At 40.6% G+C, this 25,396-nt stretch overlaps 1 protein-coding gene across 1 annotated transcript in view; it reads right to left on the reverse strand.

Annotated features, from left to right (window-relative positions):
- LOC139730357 (IgGFc-binding protein-like) overlaps positions 1-25,074 on the reverse strand; it is a 45,530-nt gene extending 20,456 nt beyond the window's left edge. Inside the window, exon 1 of the mRNA XM_071641223.1 lies at positions 24,766-25,074. Within this exon, the coding sequence (XP_071497324.1) occupies positions 24,766-24,844 (79 nt within the window). The 5' untranslated portion in view covers positions 24,845-25,074. The remainder of the gene's footprint in view (positions 1-24,765) is intronic.
- Positions 25,075-25,396: the final 322 nt, after the last annotated feature.

The following is a 25,396-nucleotide window of genomic DNA, read 5'->3' on the forward strand; positions in this document are numbered from 1 at the left end:
CGAGAACACCGACCAGATCAGCAACAAGATAGAAAGACGAGCCTTTTACCACTTCCGGTTTCCAGGCACTATATCCTGACAGAGGCCTACTACTTGATGCACAGCGCTGAGTAAAGCTTTTTTATCATTAAATCTTTTTGTCATCGCTTGCATCTAAAATCAAAATCATGATCGTGATATAAGATGACCAACAGATGCTGTTACATCAGAATGGGATGGAAATGTGGGCGAAGTATTGAAAAGTTGGCGGGAAAGAGAGAGAGAGAGGGTGTAGGAGTATGGACAAAAATTCTCGCGATAGGCCATTTCAACTAGTATACCTTGTTAGTGCATTCGTAAGATGAGCAATGGCGGATCCAGGGGGGGGGGGAGCGCAACCGGCACACGCTCCCCCCCCCCCTTTATTTTTCTTTAAAAACAAGAGAAATAAAAAGAAAATAATGAAATGAAACCCGGAAGTGGCACCAGAAATATTAGTTGCGCCCCCCCCCCCCCCCCCCTTTACAGAATTGCTGGATCCGCCCCTGATGAGGGTGGATGATATCAGATGGACTTGTAAAGCTAGCCTACATGATTGTGGAGCTCTTTTGACTGAGCTGGTCGCGATGTTGCTCTCTTCAACACTGACGGGAAATATCAAATTTATCAGTCATATTGTGTCACCTTTAAAACTTTTAATCTGACAGTTTAGATATCTATCTGGTTTGAAACTATGTTCATCAAAACACAACACTTAATCCCTTCATAGAAAAGAGAAGGCAAAATTCCTTTGCTAAACACGACCTTTAAACCAAAACAAACCTTGAAAACTTTGAAACGGACAGCACTTAGTCTACTCTCGAACGGTTTTCATGGATTAGATCATGGAAAGATTAAACTTCAAATACTACAGTGTACTGACAAGAATCACGGACACTCTAGAGATGGGGAAAAGGAAAACAGCCATTACCCGTTGCAACGAGGTCATCGTAAAGTTTGTCCGTGACGTAAAGAACATCTAAGAATGTAAGCTCTTCTATCCTGTAAATGTCTGATGTTCATGGCAAATCGGAAAAATCAGTCGCTTGAAAATAGAACTGCAAGTTGTTTGCTCCATTAGACTAAAAGCGCCCTATTTTACCAAGTTGTGACCATGGCATAGTTCATGAATGAGATACAGACGATTTCTCGACCTTTATCGTTCCCTCTTCCACATCTGACAAGCAACGTATTCTATTAAATAGCGGGTCGAGTGCAAAATCGCGTGGCAAATTTGTCCTCCCCGGCAGAGTCAAACTCTCTTTCAGGTTTGATCCCTTCATTCTCGCCTTCTTCTTCTTCTTCTTCTTCTTCTTCTTCTTCTTCTTCTTTTTCTTCTCCTTCTCCTTCTCCTTCTCCTTCTTTTCCTCCTCCTCTTCCCTCTCCTCCTTCCTCCCCTTCTTGTTTTCGTCAGCTTTTTTCTCTTTAGTAACTCTCAAATAAGTTGTAGAGTGAACGACTCTCTTCAGATCAGATCAATCCAGTCATGCCGTTAACGTAGTGGATGATGACAATGATGGTGTGTAGGGAACATTATATCGCTTATACACGCTTTTCGCTTGTTCCTAAAATGTTTTTCTTATTCTTTATAGAGAGTGCAGACACTACTTAGATAGTCATAAGAAAAATGTACCCTATCGATATTTGATTTCGGTAAAAGTCTGTCGCATTTTTTTTTCCGATATAGGCGTGTTGATAGTGACGTCAACAAAAGCGGACTAATCTTTCCTCTTTTTTTTTTTTTGGATGCTTGACATTCTATAGTAGCAAAATACATCGATAGAGTATATTTAGAGAATGTGTGATATGAGAAATTACATGTGCCAGGTTAGTCGATGATAGTGTTATCAGCTGGCTTCACAGCAAACTCATTTACTTTCGACGAAATACTAACTTGACATATTCGCTAATTTTAGGCAAAATTTGCAAAATCGTAAGGTTGCATGTATGATAGAGTGTCAAAAATCGTCGGTAATCTGCGTTCCATTTTGCTCCTCAAGTTGTAATCTTATTTACCGAGCTTCCTCCGATTGAAAGACTTGTAGATCAAGTGCCAAACCGGTACACGGACCAGCGAAAATCACGTGTCTGGCGCTAAATGCGTAACGCTATAATCCTCATACACCTGTTCCGTTAGTACACTCCGTGTCGACCGCCTCGTAATTAGAACATTTCCTTTCTCACACAACACCATTCCCATGTCGTCCCATGTCAAAGAACCTAACTAGCTATGCTGCTGGGTTATTCCACACAACTCGAAAACACATGGTCATCTGTGGACAAAACAGCTTTCACTCTGAAGTCTCTACTTTTACGTGCACATAAAAATTACATGAGTGTCACAAATACTAATAGGAATTTATCGAAATACAATATCCAAACGTCAACGTATAACGTAAATGTCTACATGAATATTTATGATGGTAGTCTTTGGGCATCATTTCTGGTAAAATGCGCTTCTGTTTTACCTAGCATTGTATCCCTTAAAGTCAGTTTTGATCCGTGGTATCTTTCAACATTATTTTATTACAGGTCAGTTTTAACTCCACCACAAGAGAAATGAAGAACCGGCGTTCTCTTCTTTTGCTTTTCTTTTGGAAATTCCTCGAACATTTAATGTGATCCCTGCTGTTCTATCCTCGTATCTTAAAGAATACCTGGGGAAAAAATCCAACAAAGCAGACGTCTGCTTGCCTCTCCTTCAGTTATTTGTTGACATTAAAAGAAAAGCTGCGAGTTGGGTTTCACTCTTGCGGACGGTCAGCAGAATCGCAAAGGACACAGTCTTTCGTGCGCGCCAATAAAAAAAAATAAAAAAGAGAAAATTGTCTAAGGTTTCAATAACAGACAAACTTGATAAGACACGATTAAACTGCGATGGTCAACGCCAGAATTTGTCATTCGATATACCCGCATCAGAACCCGTCCTGGATACTCGACTGCATGCTGGTGTGTACATACGAATCAGGTGAACCAGTAATATGAAGAAAAAAAAACAACCAACAACAACGCACAGACAACAGCATCAGTAATAAAGAATATCGTGCGAGATGCTAGGATGAGGGGATAAATCGGCTTTGATGCTCTCCGGAAAATCCTCCCAAGCCTCCGAATCTAATCGTCGTTATCAACTTCTCGTCCCTCTTCTTCTTTTGGCCCACATCACTTTGAAAAGAAGGCGTTTACCCCCGTAAAACCGGGTCAGCCAGACCCCCACGATCCGTTGGGGGAAGTTGGGAAGGATCGCGGAGTTGAATATTCAACTCTTAAAGGTTATCGGCTTAAAAGTCGCAGGAGGGCGATATCACTTTACATTCTATGGCGGATATCTCGGAAAAGACGAGACAGGCACAACTGTCGTCTGCTATTATAACCCTCACTCCCCGAATAAAAAAAAAATCGAACAATGGGAAAAGAAACTGAAAATCTCAAGATATGGGCTTAACTTGTGTTAGAAAGCATTGTCGGGACGAGAGTTCTACAATTTTTTCTAAAAAACATCCACGAAAAATGTGACATGAAACAATCACAAAAGCACATCACATTGATGATGATGTCAAAAGGCAAAAAGTACTAGACTGGACTCTTAAAAGTAAATCGTGCAGTTCGGAAAGAACGTGCACAGGAACGGGTTAACAACTTTCAGGCAGACACTATGTGCGTGTGTGTGTGTGTCTCGTTACAGTGAAATACAGGGTAATGTTTAGATTAATTAGTTTGCTTTGCAACTTTATACCGTGGTTTGTTTTTGTTGTTTTTGTTGTTGTTGTTGTTGTTGTTGTTGTTGTTGTTGTTGTTGTTGTTGTTGTTCTATCTCATCTACCCGTTTCTAAAAATAAGCAATCGTGTCTGAAGACGTCCAGACGAAATGTACTGTGAAACGCAAACTCGCTTTGCAGAGAACTCCAATGACCCATATGTCTCTCAGTGTAAGCTTCATAATAAGTGATGCATACATTGTAGTCCATGCGGAAACACACGACACTCGACGTTCGACGTGGAAAGAGATAATTTCTTGGCATGCGCACGCGCACAGAAAACCTACTCAATATTCCACGCAGTCGACCAGAATCGCACGGTCCAATACACACACCTCTTTTCTCCCTTTTGCTCTGTGATCTGGTATTATTCCGGAATGTTCTCACATGAAAAGGTTCCCCAAAAAACATTGATGACGAAGCTAGCAAAAAAGAACAGAAAAAAGTAGGAAGCACATAGGCTAGCTACGGCAAGCGCTCTCCGTGTCATTCAGCCGTGAACTTCAGCATGCTTATTTGCATACACATGTTCGTCTCTGATGCAAATTCGTATAGGTAAATTGGACAAATATTTTGCCCCTCCACCTCTCTTTTTTTTTGGGGGGGGGGGAATGATGGGAGACGAGCAAGTCTGATTTTCTAAGCCGATCAACTCTGCCAGCTCACTGCCGCCTTTCAATTCGATATCAAACAAAATAACCACCAGATATATTGTATCCTTGTCTGAATTTACATGCTTTCTCACACAGGTGACGATTGAGCAAAAGTTAAAGACAGGTCAAGATTACCCCTCAAGCTATGATTATTCCCTTCCATTCGTCTAGAGGTGGCTTTCGCCCCCTCGCTCCGGCCCCAAATATTGGTTAAAAAAGAAAATAAGGAAATGGACTGGAAGAGAGATTTGACATTAAATGGCGTGCACCTGCAGACGTAATTTGGCGCGAAATTATCATATGCCAGGTGAAAAGTGGTCAGAACGTCTGCGCTAAAGCGAGGCAGAATATCCGTAGGGGGTCAGCGGCCCATGGTTAACATTTAGTATCCTTCGATTTTCTTCTGGTTGTAAAACGTGTATTTCTTGGGGTGGGGTGGGGTGGGTGTATGGGGGCGACAGAAATAAACTCACTTCACACGGGTCTCAACAAGTATTTTCATGCGATTTTTTTCCAACACGGGATTAATCACGTTATAGAAGTTTATACATCATACTCAAAATCAAAATGACGATCCAACAACCTCACAGTTGTCTTTCACATTTGCTTGTTTGCTTGTTTGATTGATTGTTTTCTTTGTTTTAATATGATAGCATGACACTGGTCTCTCTAAAAATCTGCCTCTTATTCTCTTAATCCAAACGACCTTCGCTGGCGTGATTATGTGGCCGCAAAGATAGATCCGCAACAATTGCAAGGGTGATCTCTGCAGAGCTTTCTCGCAGGAGCAAATCTGACTTAATTACACGTGATGGCCATGAGATAGCCGGGAACGTGTTATTCGTTTGCCACCCGAGCAGAGGAGCGTGGCGCCATCATTCACAGCAGTGTGAAAATCACTGGCATTGTCTTAATCTTTCCCGCCCATATCCATTCATATACAGATACAGATACAGATACAGTATGACCATCATTACCCTACAAGCTTTGCTTTTTAGTGGGACCCTCCATTTCCACTCTAATCTTTGTATTATGTATATGTATATACCTTAGAAAAGGAATTTCTGTTGTTACTCGTGATCACATGTACGTTTTCTTTGAAATTGTAACAAAAAAATATGTTCTGTTAATGTATTGTACATTATTTTCCCTGTTTATTCAATGGAAATGGAAATAGAGTTGAACTTGTTATAATTCCCCTCTTTTCTGAGACCATACATTTCCTCTGTGATTATCATCCAGAAATGGTTAAACGTCTTTTTGGATACTCGCTGGGAATAGAGTAACACATTTACCTATACTCAGAAATCTCATTCACCCTGTTAATAGATATACAGATAACGAATAGATGAGTAAGAAAATAAGTGCAAAGATAGCAGGCTTATTTTAGTATGTGTATCAGTATGTGTGCGTTAATAAAAGTGGAAAGAAAATGACACTTACAAACTAACAAACAAAAATAAAATCGTCTTCGCCAATGTCAATTTGTCATCTTCACAAGACCGTCGACAAGGCCAGAATAAAATTAGTTCAGAGTCCGGGGTACATTTTAGTCTAGGCCTTGAAACTGGCCTTGTCCTTAGGACCAGGTCTCGTTTCACACACTGTTCCAGTACAGGATTTCTTTCCTCAGTGTTTCGCCTTCCCTTAACTCAATCACAGCCAGAGACGAACCACTCCGTGGTATGTAGCGATGGGATTTTAGAGACTGCCTTCAACGCGAGGGTTAAGCAACACACGCTCAGTCGATTTGGACTCGTCGGAAGGAGGCTCGGGGCTATTTTTACACACAGGAAATTACAAATTGGGGGCAGGCAATGACGTTATTCTTACGTGGAGGGAAGAAAAAAAGAAGAACATAACATACACACGGGCAAAGAGTCTTCAGTAAGAAGGATATTTGTGTATCTACACATATACACACACGCATGCACGCAGATAACCTGAAAGACGCTGTTTTAACGACAACACCTGTGACTGGTACATACATGTCACGAAGTTGTTGTTGTTGTTGTTGTTGTTGTTGTTTTTTTTTTTTGGGGGGGGGGTTAATTACTATTGCTGTAAACCAATTGCTCCTATACACATGTATATAAATATACGCATATAGGCCTATACATTATACGGAATGTGTGTGATATAAGGATAGGCCGAGAGAGGGAGAAAGAGAGAGAAAATGACTGTGTTAAAACGCCTTTCCGTGAGCGATGTCTGATTTTGAGTACAATTAGGTGATGAAAGACAAGGGAAATTGAACGAAACACTAGTGCTTGAACACACTGCAATCTTTGATCGTATGCCATTATGGGATTTATCTTGTCTTTCTTCTTTTTTTTTTCTCTGATGTATGTCTTGAGTATTTGGGTATAAACTTACGTTAATCTCAATTCCAAAATCTGTTGGAAATGATGAATTTATAGAGTGATATTTTGCGAAACTATCGTCAACTATATGACGTAACTGGAAACATTATTTTTTTATGTCACAGTGACCTAATGAAGAAACCCTAAACGAACTTACACACTGAAAAAAGTGCAAACCACTCCATTTCGAAGAAAATGGAATTTCAAAAATTCCAAGTGTTCCTCTCTATGAAATAACTTTTTTTTTTATTTTGTGGTGCTTCTCAATGCACCGCATTGTACTTTCTACCAACAGTCTGCCTTCTATAATCATCTTTCTTATTTCAAAAGTAGTATTTTTTTCTTTCGTGACGGAACAAAAACGTCAGAGTCAATGAAATGAAGGACAACCTTTATACCATTCAGAGCTAAATATTAAATCATTAATAATTTTGACACTCTCCCTCCGTTCAAGCCGTGATTTTCTTACAGGAAATAGTTAGAAACTGTTGTGTCGATGATGTTTTATGTTTTCAAATAAGCGTATTTGCTTTATCCGAACGACATTCGTGGTCAGTTATCATTTTATGGTCGCGTGAGCAAGGCAGATGGAGGGAGAAAGAAGGGGGAGGGGAAGGGGAAAAAGCAATAGTGGGGCTGGTGAGCGATAAAGTTCAAGAAAACATCATCTTAATTATTGCCGTGTGTCCGAAATTGGGACGCTTGAAAAGCGCGGGAAATTCTTTCGTGCCATCACTCAATACGATATGATCTCCCTACCGACCTCTCTCAGTCGGCAGATGACACGTTTATCGGTTCTCTCTTGACCGATCTCATTATCGGTCACGCCTTGCCATTCCTGCAAATGACTGATGACGACAATGCGATATTAGTCTGAGGTGGGACGTACTGCGACTGTGACATTTATTGGTACAAACGACTTCTTGCCACTTACAAAACGAAGCATGTTTTTTTTTTTTCTTCTCTCTCTCTCTTTCATGTGATTATTTTGCCATGTTGCAACACACCATCGCAATTTCTAAAGCGCAATGAAGTGTTATAAATTGACGCTTGCTATTCTTACTTTAAGGCCATCCATGTTTCATTATCTTCTGTAAACTTTCTCATCAAAAGGAAATTATATCTCAACACTTCATTGTATGTGTTGCTTGATGGTTTGCATGTATTTTGTATGCATTGCACTTCATTAGTTTAGAATCTTTAGGTTTGACATTGCTAAATGTTTATAAAGTCAATTGCACACAACTCATTAAGCTATAAAACTATGCATAATAAGTCCTCAAATTTAAAACAATATTCTTTTTCGTAGTATAATAAACAACACCATTTATGGGACAGCAGTTCCTGTCAGGAAATATGTAATTGCTCACAAAAAAAGGAGGAAAGAATGGTAAGCTTTTAGTTCTTATGGATGTTTTAAACTTTTTTGCCTTTTCCTTTTAGCACTATCACCACGGTATACATCAGAGAACCGAAACTATTGTCATAAACATATTACATTCTTTTACTTCCTGGCTCCACTCGGAGAATCATTTGTTTAAATCATGCATGTCTATGCGATAGTTCTTTCCATATTTTTGTTATGTGTATCTGTAATCTGGAGCAGACTTCCAAAACGTATATTATGTAGACCAAGAAAGATTAAAGAGAGTAAAGAGAAAATGAGAGAGAAAGGACAGACAGAAAGCGAAAATGAATAAAATAAGGACCGAGAGACAGACAGACAGACAGACAAACAGACAGAGAGATAGACAGACAGAACCATGTAAGTATAAAGCAGGTCTAAATTAGTTTACAACTTATTTACATGCCTACAGGATGTAGTTTACTTGTCAATCAAGCTAACCGCAGGCGCCTAGAAGTGCAAGTTACGAACTTGTTAACCTACTTCCACACGCGACGCTGCGAGTGACAATGCATTTCCTCTTATGTACAAATGTACAAAATGTACATGGGTCATTTTGGTAAGAAATATACAAGTACTACAGCTTTTATCCGTCTATAAACGATAATGGGGCGTTTGTTCCTTTGAATGATATAAATTTGATTAGAATAGGCGAGTATGCGCACGCACGCACTCACACTACAAACAAATAAGCCAGTTTGCTGTTCCACTTTGCGCATGAGCAGAAAAAAAGGTCATTCGTACTAACAGGCATGATGGTTTTTGAATTCACTGGGATAAGCTGCATCTGTGATGTAATGATTATTCATGTAATCCTTATAAATGCTGCTTGCCAGCACATCCACCTGACAGCAAAAGTGGTATTTGGCAATAACAATAGAAAGATATTGTTGATACATTCAATGTAAAATAATGAAATGGATGCTTTCCCAATATTAGTGTTAATTGACGGACCATTCTGGTCATCCGGTCTATGCATGATCATTCTTTGTTTGAACACGATTGATGAATCCCATAAGTTGTTACGCAAAGCTTATGCATGATGTCGCTCTGAAAACAAGTGAAGTGCCCCTAACCAACTGAGAAAAAAGAAAGGTCATTCGTACCAATGTGCCCATGAGCTAACTCCGAACTGGCTTATTCATTCACATACCTCTTTCACTCTATGCTATACAGCTATAAGAGCCCAATCAGGAAAGCCTTTAATACAGGAACAAAGCTTTACCAATGTTGGGTTTACAACAACAACGACAACAACAACAACAACAACATCAACAACAACAACAAAATAATAATAATAATTGGCTTTAGTGCTCGTATGTTGCGGTTTAAATTGGCAAGGTACTATATACCAGCAAATAATGTCAAATCATAATCATTTCCCCCAAAACGAAACTGATATCTTGAGGATTTAGACTTTTCGGTTACATTGAGGGAGAAAAATGCTAGGATTCCACTATAGTAATATGCTACAGATAAAACCAACAACATTACCATTTTGTGCCTTGAGTTGAAAAAGCTGCTCGCATGGTGGTGGTGAGGTTTGATGTTCCTAAGCAGAAATTTAGACTTTGTTCAATACCGTGACACAAAATAACATGCCCTAAATCTTTCTCTGCAGAGTAGATCCTCATGGTATGTTCTGTGTAAATCCTTTTATGGATACTGAGTATAATGAAACTTTTGACCTCACAATCAGACATACATTAATATACTAACAGACGGAACTTCATTCTTTGAAACCTCTGAATTAACAGGGGCGGATCCAGGAATTCTGTAAAGGGGGGGGGGGGGGGGGGGGGCGTGACTAATATTTCTTGTGCCACTTCCGGATTTCATTTCATTTTTTTCTTTTTATTTTCTTTGTTTTTAACGAAAATTAAAGGGGGGCGTGCGCCAGTTGCACCCCCCTCTGGATCGGCCACTGATTAAGAGGAAATGATTTTCATTTATCAGCGGAATTCTCAGAATACAAACTTCGTGACACTTTCATTTCGGTGGTAGGGGGAATTACCTACACGTTTAGATGTTGCTTTCTTTGATACACACGTCACAAAGTGCGTTTCCCATAGGAACTAACACTTATAGCTGGTACAGTACTATGTAAAAAGTGTCTCTAGGTGAGTATGTGTGAAAGTTCTTTACAGTTTTTTTTTTCTTTTGAAACTTTTTATTGATCAAACAGTTGACATGTCCATCAAAACAACATTAATCAACTTATGAATTATACAATAGGATCAACACGCAACAAAAAAGAAAATAAAAACAACAAAAAATGTAAGGAATTACATCAAACAGCATAAGATGCACATAGTTGGTAGTATTCATTAGGGATAAGGATTAGAATAAATTTTCTACAGGGAACCATTTCGTGTAATGAATTTCTTCAGCTTTCTTTTGTTTGGCAAGTTATTTACAGTTGATAGAAGTACATCGTACATTCCATTTTATGTTCCGGTCAAAATTTTGCGGTAACTTTTATCTGATTGCTTAGGACCTACCTCCTTATGTACAGCTGGTATCATTGTGTATCTTTTTGAAAAGCAGTGAACATATTATGGTGAACAGAAATATATGTTTCAAAGCAATCCAGGGTTTACACAGTTAGGGGCTAAAGATTTCAGAAAACAACGATTTGTTTCGAATAGGTACCTACGCCTTTTGATCGTGAAGAAAGAAATACAAATCGATGACGAAACGAGTGTCGAGAGTCGCAGTGCGAGCACATGACGTCACAAAAGTAGTTAATAATGGAGGTATCGCTCAATTTGATCCCCGTCTATGAGTGTGATCTATGATCAGCAGTAACATTCAAGATTTACATCAATCTCGGTGTCCACTGTCACATGCAGATGAAAACGCGGCCAAAGTATTTTTCTCTTTTCGGAGGAGGGAGAGAGGGGGCATTGAATTACTTCCTCCGGGTTGTCCACTCTCGTCACTTTAACTAGTGACCAACGTCATGGCTATAAATCAACTGCAGTACCGGCCCCGAAAGTCCCTGAGGTACATTTAGTACCGTAATCTACGCCAAGCCCATAAGTTCGTAGGCAAGGAAAGCCTGGAACTGCGCATCCTTGGAGCGCGCTTTAGTCTAGATAATATAGTGCGCGCCAGCCCTGTACTGGACATTTTGATGCTCATTGAATGGCTGCGTTATGAACGACAGGTGGAATCCTTGACGAAATTCTTCGCTTTTCAACAGGACCGATCCATCTACAAACTGCGTCCATCTTGAATTGTTTCCGCTCAGTTTCATCCGATAAATTATGGACCTACAGTTGTATATCCATGGTTAAACAAATCGGCTTAGCACGAACTTTTCATAAGTGTTATGTAACAGACTTACACGACTGAATTTATCCACTCATTTACGATCCATGTACACGTAAATGGAAATTCACTTCCCTTGAATGACCTCTATTTTGAGAGCAAAGAGAATACTGCACAGCAATAGATCAAAGAGTGTATGATTGCTACAGATTTGTTGTCAACGCATGCAGTGGCGTATCTAGGGAAAACGGCGCCCGGGGCAAGCGCGAAAATTGCGCCCCTAATTTCTAAAAAAAGTGTTCAACCCAAACCCCATCCCGGTAGGGACCTTAAATCAAGTGCACATGATATGCTTTTTCAAGCACTTAAAAGGGGTATTTTGAGAGTGATTTAAATGTAATGAATTTTGATAAATTTTTGCGAGCGAGCGCAGCGAGCGAGCCGAAAATTTTTGCATTTCAGCTTACAAAACATGGACTTCTTGTCATTTTTTGCTTATCAAATCTTACAATTCTAATCAAGATATAGTGACGGCCTGATAGATAACGATTTATACCAACAAACTGAGGACTTTAACAAAACTCTAAATTAGTACGCGCGAGTGAGCCGAATTTGTATATTTCCGCGTCATCATCACGTTTTGTTCTTATCACTTTTTTTGTATATAAATTTTGGCGAGCGAGCGCAGCGAGCGAGCCGAAAATTTTTGTATTTCAACTTACAAAACATGGAATTCTTGTCATTTTTTGCTTATTAAATCTTACAATTCTAATCAAGATATAGTGATGACCATATAGATAACGATTTATACCAACAAACTGAGGATTTGAAAAAATACTCTGTTTTATAGTACGAGCGAGTGAGCCGAAATTTGTATATTTCCGCGTTATAATTACGTTTTGTTCTTATCTTTTTTGACTTTTTTTTTTGCCCCCCCCCCCCCCGTGTGTTCGAAACCGTTGGCGTCCTCTTGATCCAATCGGCGATCGCTTCAGAACGAATGAAATTGCAGCCGCTGCTCCGAGTAACATTTTTCCTGCTAAATATAAAATGACATGTGTGAACACAATAGACATTGTCATTTTGTCCGCGTCATCGTCACGTTTTTGTTTTTGTTTTTTGATAAATTTTGGCGAGCGAGCGCAGCGAGCGAGCGAGCCGAAAATTTTTGTATTTCAGCTTACAAAACATGGAACTCTTGTCATTTTTTGCTTATTAAATCTTAAAATTCTAATCAAGATATAGTGACGGCCGTAGAGATAACGATTTATACCAACAAACTGAGAACTTGAAAAAATACTCTAAACCGTACGAGCGAGTAAGCCGAAATTTGTATATTTCCGCGTCATCATTACGTTAGATCTTATCTTGTTTGAGTTGGGGTTTTTCTGCGCCCCTACCCCCCCCCCCCACCCCATGTTCAAAACCGTTGGCGCCTTCTTTTGATCCAATTGGCGATCGCTTCAGAACGAAAGAAATTGCAGCCGCTGCTCCGTAAAACATTTTGCCTGCTAAATATAAAATGACATGTGTGAACACAATAGACATTGTCATTTTGTCCGCGTCATCATCACGTTTTGTTCTTACCTTCTTTTTTTATATAAATTTTGGCGATCGAGCCGAAAATTTTTGTATTTCAGCTTACAGAACATGGAATTCTTGTGTGAACACAATAAACATGGTCATTTTGTCCGCATCATCATCATGTTTTGTTTTTATCTTGTTTGATTTGGTTTTCTGCCCCCCCCCCCCCCTTTCCGGGCGATTTTTTTCTTCTTCTTCTTCTTCTTCTTTTCTTTTTTCTTTTTTTTCTTTTTTTTTCTTTTTTTTTTTCGTTTTCTGCGCCCCCTAGGAGTGGCGCCCGGGGCACGTGCCCCCCTTGCCCCCCCCCCCCTAGATACGCCACTGAACGCATGGTAAATAGGTGATGTGAGTCTGTCGGCATCTTGATGTTTGGAGAAGCAAGTTGCTGAGTAGTTAGCCAGACTCAAGCACACGAAGATGTAGGTTCGCTCTCTTAAATGTGTGACCTTTAAGGTGAATGCTTTGTGTAAACAAATGGTATCCAACTTCACAGAGACGAGGCTCTACAGCGCTACAAAACATGACAAAACAAAGCAAACAAACGAAACTAGGTCCCGTGTATCAGAGCATCTAAATCTTAATATCAATGAGTGAAACATCGGATAACTTGAAACCGAATAAATTATCATCACCCTGGGTTGGAACGAAAAGATCTTAAAGCGTTAGTTTCAGTGGTCAGTGCACGGCGCAGAGTACAAAGGTGTACATTGTGCACTCCATCAGCAGGTTTCTGTACAACCAGGGAGGTGGATTCTTCCACCTCCCTGGTACAACCAGGGAGGCCCACCTCCCTGGTACAACTGTAAAAGCAATAAGCCCACACGTACAATATCTATAATGTAAGTGAGTTTCGTTTAAATACTTCATTTCCAACACGTATGAATACAGCATATGAATATAATTATACTAATGATACAACAATGCATGAAAAACAAATCATGAAAAACAGACAGTGTATTGCGTTCCTTTGAGGTCTGGCTCAGTGTGTTCGTGCTTCTTACAAGGAATGCACTGAAATGCACTAAATCATCGCATTCTCAGAGCGAAGGTTTCTTACAGAGGCGGGGGAATCGCATCTTTTAATACCTGACTGCTGCTCACGGAAGAATGTTCACAATTGGCAAGTACATTACCGGTACTTCCATTCTACTGAAATTTCAGCATTTTCGTGAGGCATTTTTCCATTTTTTGTTCAGTTACCATATTGCCGAACCCATGCCCTGTGGAACTCTTCTGATGTGCAAAATATTCATGACGCTGTAGGTATAATGTCACGCACCAACGACATCATCGTTTTTTTAATGTAATTACTTAAACCGTGGAGTCATTAAATAAAGGAATGGCATGGAAGAAGAAAACTTGGAAGGGGGTTGACGTAAGGGAGTGGCCTTGAATCTTTTACAACATAAATTGTGGAGGAAGCGTCAACTCATGTAGGCCTACTTTAATGATCATGATCTCGTCATTTAAAGTCTGACACGATAATCCTAGAAGTTAATATGCCGCGCGTTCAGTGGCTGACGGTCAAATTCGTCGTGTCCTATTATGATGAGGGCAGGGAGAGGAAGGATGGATATGAGTTGGTAGTCTGATGAGGAAAAAACGACATTGTTTGATTGATGCATATTAAAAAAAATTACAGCACAAAGAGCTAAAGTACAAACAACTTTTGAGTCAAAAAAATTAAGACAGAATGTTAAAGGGATCGTATAGTTTTGGTTGAGACCTAATTTCAGGTTTATAACATTTTTGGTGAGACAATGAGAAACTTCTTTCGAAATATGAAAGAGCAAGTAATCCTATGAGGAATTCAACATTTATTTGGTGAAAATTGGTTTCGAAATGGCTGAGATATCCATAACAGAGCGATTCTAATAAAGTGTGGGACCCACCTTTTATTACGATTGCTTTGTTTTACTTTTTTTATGTTTCAGTCATTCCAAACCCAATTTTCATCAAATAAACTTTGAATTCCTCTTAAGATGGTATGCTCTGTAGTATTTCATAAGTGTTTTCGTAGTATCTCATCTCCACCAATACTGTTTAACATCAAGACAGTCCGATAATAAATGGGAGCCATCTGCGTCAACACCGATAATAACATACTAAATGCACAAAACAATGCAATGTATACTCAAGTCTGGCCATTCTCCTCTCTCGCCCTGCCCTTCAAATCATGCTGCTGCGTAAACTGTAGCTTTAATTCTGTAAATCCCTCCCCCCCCCCCCCCAACACACACGTACACATACATCTGCCTTCCGTGTAAAACCCTTTGCTCGGGAAAGCCGCAAGATTCGTGGTACGGACATTAAATGGCTGCTACAAGGCATGACCTGGGTAGGCCATGACGTAGAGTGAGGGACAAGTCAACCGGAAATTTATAATTTGGCCGAGAAAAAAAAATAACACTTCGAGCCCTCGGGGTCCATTATTTCATAAACAACCCCAACCCCTTTTCTTCCATATTTCGTTTATCATACATTTTTTTTTTACATCTTTCTTTGTAATTCTTTATCTCGCTTTGGCAGTTGTGTCTGCAATGACGCAAGAAGGAAAATGAGAGAAACAGAATTTACGATCATATAAAATAGCACCATCTGTGCAATCTGCGTTTCCTCGAAAGACAATAATGACCATTCCAAGATATCTTGGATTTTTTTTTTTAATTGCCTAGAGCCTTTTGCGAAGAGTTTGCTCTGGTGACCTATTCAAATCGTCTTAAAATACTATTGGTCTTTATAGGACCGTTCTGCATTGAAACAGAATAAATATGACATAACTTTCAACCAATCAGAGATGAACATTTTGAAATTCCTCATGGTTGACCTCCGAAAGGCACAGAAGGATTTTTATGTAAAGATATTATTTGGTCACAAGTTGTTTGGCGTAAAATATTTTATAATACAGTGATTTTTTGTTTCCTTTTGCAAAACCCCATTATCTTCATTAAAAAAAAATTAGCATAAACTTTGGATAAAAACAGATCATCAACCAAGTCGAAGAGCGAGGTGATAAAATGTATCACCTCGTCCTTATTTACTTGATATTTTATTCTTTTTTATTATTTTGTTGATATCTTCCTGCTGGTGGCAGTGATCAATTCCTCTCGCTCTAGCTGTGTCAAGAAATACACTTTTTGGGGGGGGTCAATTTTTCTCAAGATCGCGTATTTCAAAAAAGTAAGATACAGGCCGAACGGGGTCAAAGCCAAGTGTCTCTAACTCTGTCTCCTTGAATCCTGTAGGCCTGTATAAATATATGTTACTCGCTCATCTGAGTTCCCTAGTTTTATTACTAATGCTAGACTTTTTAAAGAAAGAATAACGAGTGCATGTCTCCACTACAGGATGTGTGAAAAGCGCTGAAATTTCCATTGTTTTCTTAAATTTCAAAATGTCAGCGGTCAATCCCAAATTTATCAGTGATTCTTGGTCTCTTCACTCTTAGTAATATATACAGTAATCTCACCGGGTGGTCCGTCCAACACCGATATCAACATCTAGAATTTTGTTGGAATATGTAATTTTGTGAGAAAAAATGCATTGTGTCGACGGAGATAAAGATGTCCAAAGACTACTTTTTCCTGAGTGTCCGAGATGGGGATCCATGTTCCACGGCAAAACAAGTCAAGGAGATAAATGATGTTTAGGGCGTGGGGGAAGGGCGGGGGAGGGATGAATGGAGAAATCTAACGTCAAACAAAACAGAATAACAAACAAGTCAGGAGAAAGGAGACTTTTATTTTCTTGTCAAAACTTTGTGCGGGATGTCCTAGCCTTATACCATGGAGCTACCTAGCTCCATGCTTATACTCAGGAGGAATTTCCCATGGCGATCCCCCATGCAATGCCCTGTTTTATCAATGAAGCTCTTTGGTCTTAAAGACAGCCACTTGGAATTCAAAGGCAAACTCCACGTTTTGAAAATTTAATGGTTCCCTATCTCGTTTTATTTTCCCTCGTTCTGATAAACCTTAATTAAGAACGAAAGGAAAATGTACTGCAATGTGCTATAAGAAAATGTAAACAAACACGACAGCACAAATAATGAGAGCCCAATACACAAACAGGCACTCCGGATCCAACCATGTTTGTTTTGTGTGTTTTTTAAAAACTCTATTGATGGTGATGATCATGTTGATGTATTGCATAGGAGTACGAATTTGAATGAGCTTACCATGCAAAAAAAAAAAGTTCACCATCAATATCATAATAAAGAATCCAACTGGTCCTTGTTCACGTGGAATAGGTGTACCAATTCATTCTAACACGACTTTTGTTTTTGTTGATTTTTCTTTTGTCCGCTAACATTGGAAAAGGGGACACAAATCAACGTGTGTTTCTTTTACTTGTAACTGCCTAGCTTATTCTGTGTGATCTAACCAATGAATCATTTGTTTGGGAAAACCACATGCTCATCGAGCACAATATCTTGATAAAATATGGAATTTGGCAGAGAGCAGACGCAGCCTTGTTCCATAATGATATTAGCATGGAATTTCGCTTTCCATGACCCGAAACTTGCGCTGTCTTGAGGGACATCGTCAAAAGTTTAAAATCAGAGCCTTAATTTTGACCTTGTGACCCCAGACTCACCAGTGAGCATGCGATCATCATTACGATCTGAGTGCAAAGGGGGAATACAAAAGTGGCAAAAATGCTTCTCCGAATGAAATCATACATAATCACGCGATTCCCATGATTGCTTTGCGGCTGTGATAGAGAATGATTTATTCCCTTCGTCAGAATATTCCGTTTACCTTGACAACCTTGCCCAGAATTGGTGAAAATTGATACCGATAGATGATTCGCGGGCACAGCCGCTAACCCAGTGGCTGAGCGATGGAGCACGTAGCTGCCAGTGTTTCGAGAGGAGTGGGGGTGAAGAAGGAGAGGGGAATGATGTCGTCGGGGCGGAACGAGCTCCGACGACCGAATCATATTATTTTGTCCATTTTTCTGGCATTGAGTGACCCAGTGTTTGCGTGCAAAGTTCAGCCGGTCACATTCAACGACAGCTCGACTCGTGTTACGCGGGTTTCTCTGGATTTACGGCGCACCTATACGGAACTGACAGCTATAATTTGTGAAATGGGAAGGGGGTGAGTGGGGAGGGGAGGGGAGTGGGGAGGAGCTCAACCAACGACGAAAGAGGAAATGAAGGACAGAGAGGGGGAGGATAGAGGGGGAGGATAGTGGGAGAAGACAATGAGAAATTTGATATCCCATAATCGACGCCGAGTCATGCGAAATATTTCTGAGGGGAAAGTAAGTTGTCACGGACATTTAATAGGCGAGGATCTGGTAATAAGAGGTACGGGTGCGTCCTTACAGTTATCGACACATGATGTCGCAATGTATGATGAATCGCCCTTCACCATCGCCCGCCACGCTCCACTTCCTGCCTGCCACTGCCTCAAAGTACATCGTGGTGCTGTCATCCAAATCATTTTTGGAGGGAGATGTAACAGCTTTGTCGAAATCCAAGAAAAAAAAACATGAGAGGGGGAGAGATATTCTAATCATGTGACACGGTTAAGGTCGTCTCCCTCCTTACCGTCACTCTCTGTCCTCGCTTATTGTTCTCATCGGTTTCTCGCGTAACGTCATTTTAGACTCATATCAGCAGTTGATACGTTTATCATCGTTATCGGAGTGTAAATTGATTTGCGTTCTTGCTTACTGTTTCACTCATTTTCTTTTCCTTTATTTCGTCCCTTTAATCTACACTCATTTGATATACGTGTACCCCCTTCACAGGGACGTGGTATATTATGTTGTCATCAAAATGTAATTATTCTATTTTGAGAGAAATTCAGGTTACTGGTTACGGAAAACTGAATTCGTTTGTCTGAATTTTTTTCGCATCTTATACCACTGTAACGGTTTTATGGTATATGAGACATGTTCCACCTTCCAGAAACAAATCAATTCTAGATGCCGATCAAGTTAGTGTTTTTTTTTTTAAACCTCAGCATGCATGGCATTCAAAATTCGGTCGTAATCTTTTGCACCGCTAGAGAAAATATTCTGCCCGCGTTGGAGAGATGAAATGATTTTGCGGAGGGACATGAGGTAAGGCGAACCCTTCCGAGAGTCCCCTGGCAGGTGATTGCTTTGGCCACCCGATACGCGACGCATTAAAATGCTGTTTTCGCGGGAATCGGCCCTAAAATACCGCCCGGGGAGCAGGACGGGGATTAACCTTGACACGAGATACATGGCGAATTCGGGTGATCCGAGCACGCAGGGAGCGAGCGAGCGCGTCGCCGGCATACCGAACGAGCAGCAAATGACGAGAGAGGTCGAAATTATGCCGGGTATGTTTACGAAACACACCATGTTTGCGTGACGGTGTCAACTAGAGGTGAGCAGGAGTCCAACGCTCAATGCGTTTGCGGCTGAGGAAAGAAACAGTTTCTCAAATATTATGCCCAAACCCACATTGTAATCATAAGTCTCTTTTTTTTTTTCTCGTGGAAATGACCGCCAGGTAAATTCTGATTGTGCCGATGGGTAACCTTACACCACTCTCCATGACGGGCCGCCTCTTTGGCAGATGCGAGTTCCACCCATACCACTTTAATGGAGACTTTCCTTATATAGCATGGAGGTGGAAGAGAGACCACCTCCCTGCTCATAGAGTCTAACGCAGTGAAGTGAGACCTGTCAGTTCAGACACCACAGGGCATTGTGATCTGACGGTTAATGAACTCTACCCAAACGGCAATTACATCTTTAAAGGAAGTGATGTAGAACCTTTGCAATGAGTTTTCTCTCATGGAGTCACTTCTTATCTTCTCTAGACAACGGCAGTTGGGTGTGTGTGAGTACATGTGTACACTTGCCAAGTTACGCGTGTGTGTTCGTGCCTTACTCAGAGATTTGGCGGGGGGAATGAAAAGGTGGTGTCCGGCCATGGTGCCGAGTCATCCAATTAGAACTAAGGAACTTGTCCATTAATTACAACGGAAGAGAATGGCCAAGTATGAGCCAGGTTGCTTTCTATCTAGACGCCGGTAAGCGGAGGCGCTTACGCAAACCAGGGAAGTGATCTTCCACCTCCCTACGCAAACCGCGTTTCAGTGCACATTGGAAAGACTTTGACAAGACGTACGCATTAACGCATCACTACTTAACCAAGGGTTTTCAGAGCCGAGTGTCCGAACTGATTATCAACAAGGATTTCTTGTGAACCACGAACAATGGGAACACATGTTTGTTGTTGTTGTTGTTGTTGTTGTTGTTGTTGTTGTTTTCATGCTATCGATGACTGATTGTATAAGAGTTATCTTTTCTTCTTTCTTTGTTGTCTTGACTAATATGGGCCATGACGTGATATTTGTACCAAGATAGGGTTGGCGGGATACTGAGTAGTGCAGTCTGCGCTAACGTCATAATGCTTTCAACGCGTGTCTTTCCCATGTTGTATTAAGTAATCTAAATAGTTATGAAGAGAAAGGGGGATTCGTGGCGCCTGCAAACTAGGTTGGAGCGACACACCTCCACTCCGACGACTTGAGGTAATTTGGACTAATAGTTTTAGAGATGATGATGATGATGATGATGATGAAGAAGGAGAAGAAAAAGAAGAAGTAGAAGAAGAAGGAGGAGGAAGAGGAGGAGAAGGAGGAGGAGGAGTAGAAGAAGAAGAAGAAGGAGGAGGAGGGGAGGAGGAGGAAAAGAAGAAGGAGGAGGAGGAGGAGAAAAAGAAGAACTAGAAAAAGAAGAAATGAAAGGCATTTGCAGCTACTAATGACGCAGCTCCCAAGAGTCACAACTTCCATCGGAAATCAGTCCGAGATCCAAGAGGTGACAGACGGGAGCGCGCTAGCCAGCAACAACCACTGCGACGTCCCATCTTCGGAAACCCACATGCAGGAGAACCAGGTTTCCAAATTTCTGCCAACTTTCACCGTACCATCTCTTTGGCGTCAATCAGAGCATAAGCCTGTTTTTATTCAGAGTCCTCCTGGACTAAGCAGGCCTTATGTCACGTATTGGTCTCCACATGATCGTAGTATGATAACATTATGTAAGCAACGTGCGTAGGCCTACATGTTTTATATAGGATATAGAATTTTTTACATCAGTGCCAATGGACGTGATGGAGCAATTGTTTTCAACACAACATTTTGGAAAATCAACTCATGTCCAAATGGTACTTTAATTGCTTTTAATTGCCCATAATCATTTTGTAAGAGTGCTAATGACGCTCCCTTTCATGCCTTTTTATTCATTTAGAAGACATTTCTTTTTATTTTTATTTTTCTCATGTTTTATGAAAGCGAGATTGTGACTTTTAACTACAATAATTATGTGTTTGATGGATAATGCGTTATAGCACTGGTATATAGGTATCGATATGTCATCATAACAGGAAGTGCTTACCATCGATACCCGACTGCATGCTGGGATACATTTCAGCAACAACGACACCGGCGACAAAGTCTTGTTTGTAATCTATTTCATCCCATGTGATTTTTTTTTTTTTTTGGGGGGGGGGTTGTATTCTGCAGAAATGGTCACATAGGGACAAACTCGAAGTCACTCGCATTGTCTCTTTTGAAACAGTGTGTTTTCTGCACAGGGAAAGGGCTTAATTGGAATTTAGGCCAAGCCAAAATGAATATCATATTCGGGGTTATTCAGTATACAGCGGAGCTGTTTTTGCCAATGGTTGGGTGACGGCGCGTGTTACGAGTTAACCATACTACCACTCGCTCTTATAACGAGAAGACTGTACATTAGAAGGCCAATGACAGGGTACTAACGATAACCCAACCTTAAACGCTCCTGACTTCTCCCCTGAGAACCCCGCAGCGTGTTTAACGATACAAGACGACAGTCGTTATTCGCGAACAAGGACTTCCGAGGTTTTACTGCTGAGTCTTTAAGATAATCAAGCGGGGTTACGGATAAGAAAACTGACGACCACGAAAATTGGTATTATTGGTAACTTCCGGGTAAGCATTTTAAGCACGTTCAATCAACTAACTGGTGAAATCATTCTTGATATCACGAAAAAAAAAATACGAGACAGAATCAACGCACGCTAGAAAAATGAATTGGAAAAACATGTGTCATCCTATCATACAGAAAGCTCGATAAACCACATAGGCCTACTTTTCTTCGAAGTTACTCTTGAGAAAGCACACCAGTTGGGTGGAGGCAGCATTTGAATCGGGGAGCTTAATGGCTCTGTTTACATGGTAGTGGATGTGGATAAGACATTTTCTGGGGTTTTTTCCGTTATCTTGATTCAAATTTAACAGACGTTTGGCATGACACGTCCTATATTTCTATTTCTATCTTAATCTATTTATTCATTTATTGATTTATTTTATTTATTTTGGAACTGTAAGGAGAAACAGGGCTGTTCCGCGAGGAAATATGACTACTTCGATACGGTCAAATTCTGGGTGATGGTATGCGTGCACTAAGTTACAGATCATATCCTATTAGTGGTGTAAAACAGAATGGTTGTGATGTCATATCTACGGTCACGTGATCACCGCATATGGATTTTAACTCTAGGAAATGAGCTTTCATACAGGCCTACGGAAAACGTTGAAACCATATCGGAAGTTCCCGTGCAAGATTCTTATAAAAGCTAGACTGTGCAATTTCATTCAATCATCCCATTTTGTCTGTGAAAGCCACTCTGTCATCAGTTTTGCTTGGTTAAACTTTAATGAGTTTGAAGCAATCAGAGGATAACAGAAAAAATAAGACTGAAGATTTCTCATGAAAGTTTCTTGACCCTTCCATCCTGGAAGATGGAGGTGTACACGTTATCCTTAAATCGATCCATCATTAAAGACACTCGCAAGTACCAGAGCGTGATGCAATTAAATGTCCCAGTGAATGGCGCCTGTCTTCGTTGATGCTGCAAATTTTCGCCTTTACTTCACCACGACTGTTACATCCTGTGTGGAGCATCTTGCATTTCGTGCGAGCATGCGAGCGTGCGAACGTGCGCGCGTGCGTGTCAAATCAGTGTTCCTGAATCTGGTCACCCTCTTGCACAGAGTGTATTCCACATTGCACCCACAATCCCCAAGTTCACCATGACTAATGTCATCTTTAACAGACGACAGAAAGATGGCCCCCATCGGATTCGAAGCCGTCTATTTCCAGAGTGAGTAATGCTCCCAAAACGGCAACAGAACAGTGTTTAAAGGACTCTCATGGGTTGCCAAATCAAAAGAAAGTGATTTATCCTCCTCATGTCAGCGGAAGTACGTGGTTTAGATATAATTCAACTCTGATCAAAGCCTTATGAGTACTGAAAGAAAAAGAGTATAGGCCTACTGTAGTTGGAAATCACGGTACTTTTGGTCGTTTAACCCACTCCTTACGAGAACCGCATGCACCTTGAACGAAATCTGTGTAAAAAGTTCTGGATGATTGAACACTGCAAAGTCTCATACTGCGAAGTTTTAAGACAAGAAAAAAAAAAATCAAAACATTATATTAGTGTTTGCAAATATACTTAGCATTACAATGACCCATCGATTCGTCTGCATCCATGCCTATTGACAACTTTATTTTCTATGAGAACTTCAACAACACTTTGCACTTAAATGTAATTCTTCAAAGCCGTCGTCAGCAGATAATATGAAGCCTGATTCCCTAAACACCACTTTTAGAAATTATCGTCTAATAATTTGTATATCAAATTCTACTATCACCACTTGCCTTTTAATGATTGGTCATTCCTTTGAAGTTTTCAGAGCCAGCTTTAACATGATTCATTAACTATATGGTCCACATAGGAACGTATTAGTTATTTTGCTTTCTTCTAACATTACAAGGCAGTAATCATTCTTCCAAAATGTTGACTACAGTACGAAATGAAATTAACAAGAATTCTTTTACTGTTTGAATGTTTATTCAAGGTCCATTGAACTGACACTGCGCAGCGCACAATTATTGTAAAATTTCCTGGCAGGGATTACCGATCACTCTCTTCTCTGTACACTTTTCACCCTATAGTATGCAGGTGCGTACAGTGGCCGTCCAAGCGCTCTGAACTACCTTTGAACAGAAATTTCAATCCAGATCGCGAAATGTCGTTTCGTTTTGATCTGGGTAACATCGATGATCCAGGCGTGCTGATGATGCTGGGTTCGGGAACTAATAGTGAATGCCGAAGACGTAGACGTAACTTCTTATGAGGACTATGAGTGCATCGTAATGATTCCGTATACTTAATGATTCCCATTCAAATGCCAAAGTGGAGTTCAGCGGAAGTCCCCTATAATGTCAGGAAAGTCTCAAGAAAAAGGTGCTTCCCAAGAAGTACCGCAGAGACGACTTGGGGACGAGTCTGCCAGCAGCGCAGTGCAAGCGCCTTATAAGTCACTCGAAGTAGAGACACACCTAAAGTAAATTAAGGTGACGACATAAACCAATCGCATGCTAATTCTATCTGCTGACCCTACACATGCAGTATTGCAATGAATGACACATATGTCCCGCATACATAGATAGGTGTAGAATGGTAAAGAAATGGAGAGGAATTAAGATTAAATGAAAAGTCGTAAAAACGCAATCAACACGAAGCAGACGATACAGAGTCACATGTAACAGACATAGCGGGAAAGAGGTTTTCAGTCCAGAAGGAGCTTTATTTTGATGGTGCATGTAGGGTACAGGAATATTTCGTGGTAGTGGTGTGGTTAAAGTTGATGAGAATCTGAACTTACCTTGAAACGGCTGTGCCAGAGATATGGCCGCCCAAAGCGCAACCAGCAGAACGGAGAAGTTAAACTTTAAAGCCCTCATCGTTGATTCCGAAGAAAAGAACTCCACGGCAAAAACTGGAGGGAACAGAAAATAACAGAACTCAAACGGAGATGTTGAGTGAAAGAGAGGGAGAGGTCCGCAGGATAGAACTCTTGACTTGAAAGAGCTACAGCAACATAAAGCAAAAAATGTTGTGGGTGCTTTGTGAATTGGACGTTACGATGTGGCACTAAAGTTGAACAGGAGTAAACGTTCCTCCCAAACGCGGCTTTTCCTTTCCCCTCGTATATTCCTACCCTTCACCGCTTCGTGGCTGAGCACATCACATACAAATCATATCCCACGAATAATTAGGTTTGCCAGATGATTCACGTGCTTATGACGACATCCCACTCTGCAATTAGCATATTCATAAAGTTGTCCACGACCAATGGGGTAAGGTCATCGAGAGGCTACGCCGTCACCATTGGCTGAGCCCGTACATCAATCGTTCGCCGTGTGACTCATGAAACAGGTTGAGGGGCGTGACCTAAGAAGGAAGTAAGAAATTTACTCAAGAGGTGGGCTTTGACGCTTGCAAGAAGTCGGGGG

This window comes from Diadema antillarum, unplaced genomic scaffold (assembly GCF_040938485.1).
Source record: "Diadema antillarum isolate AM-2024a unplaced genomic scaffold, OU_Dant_1.0 seq00000303_RagTag, whole genome shotgun sequence".
NCBI lineage: Eukaryota > Metazoa > Echinodermata > Echinoidea > Diadematoida > Diadematidae > Diadema > Diadema antillarum.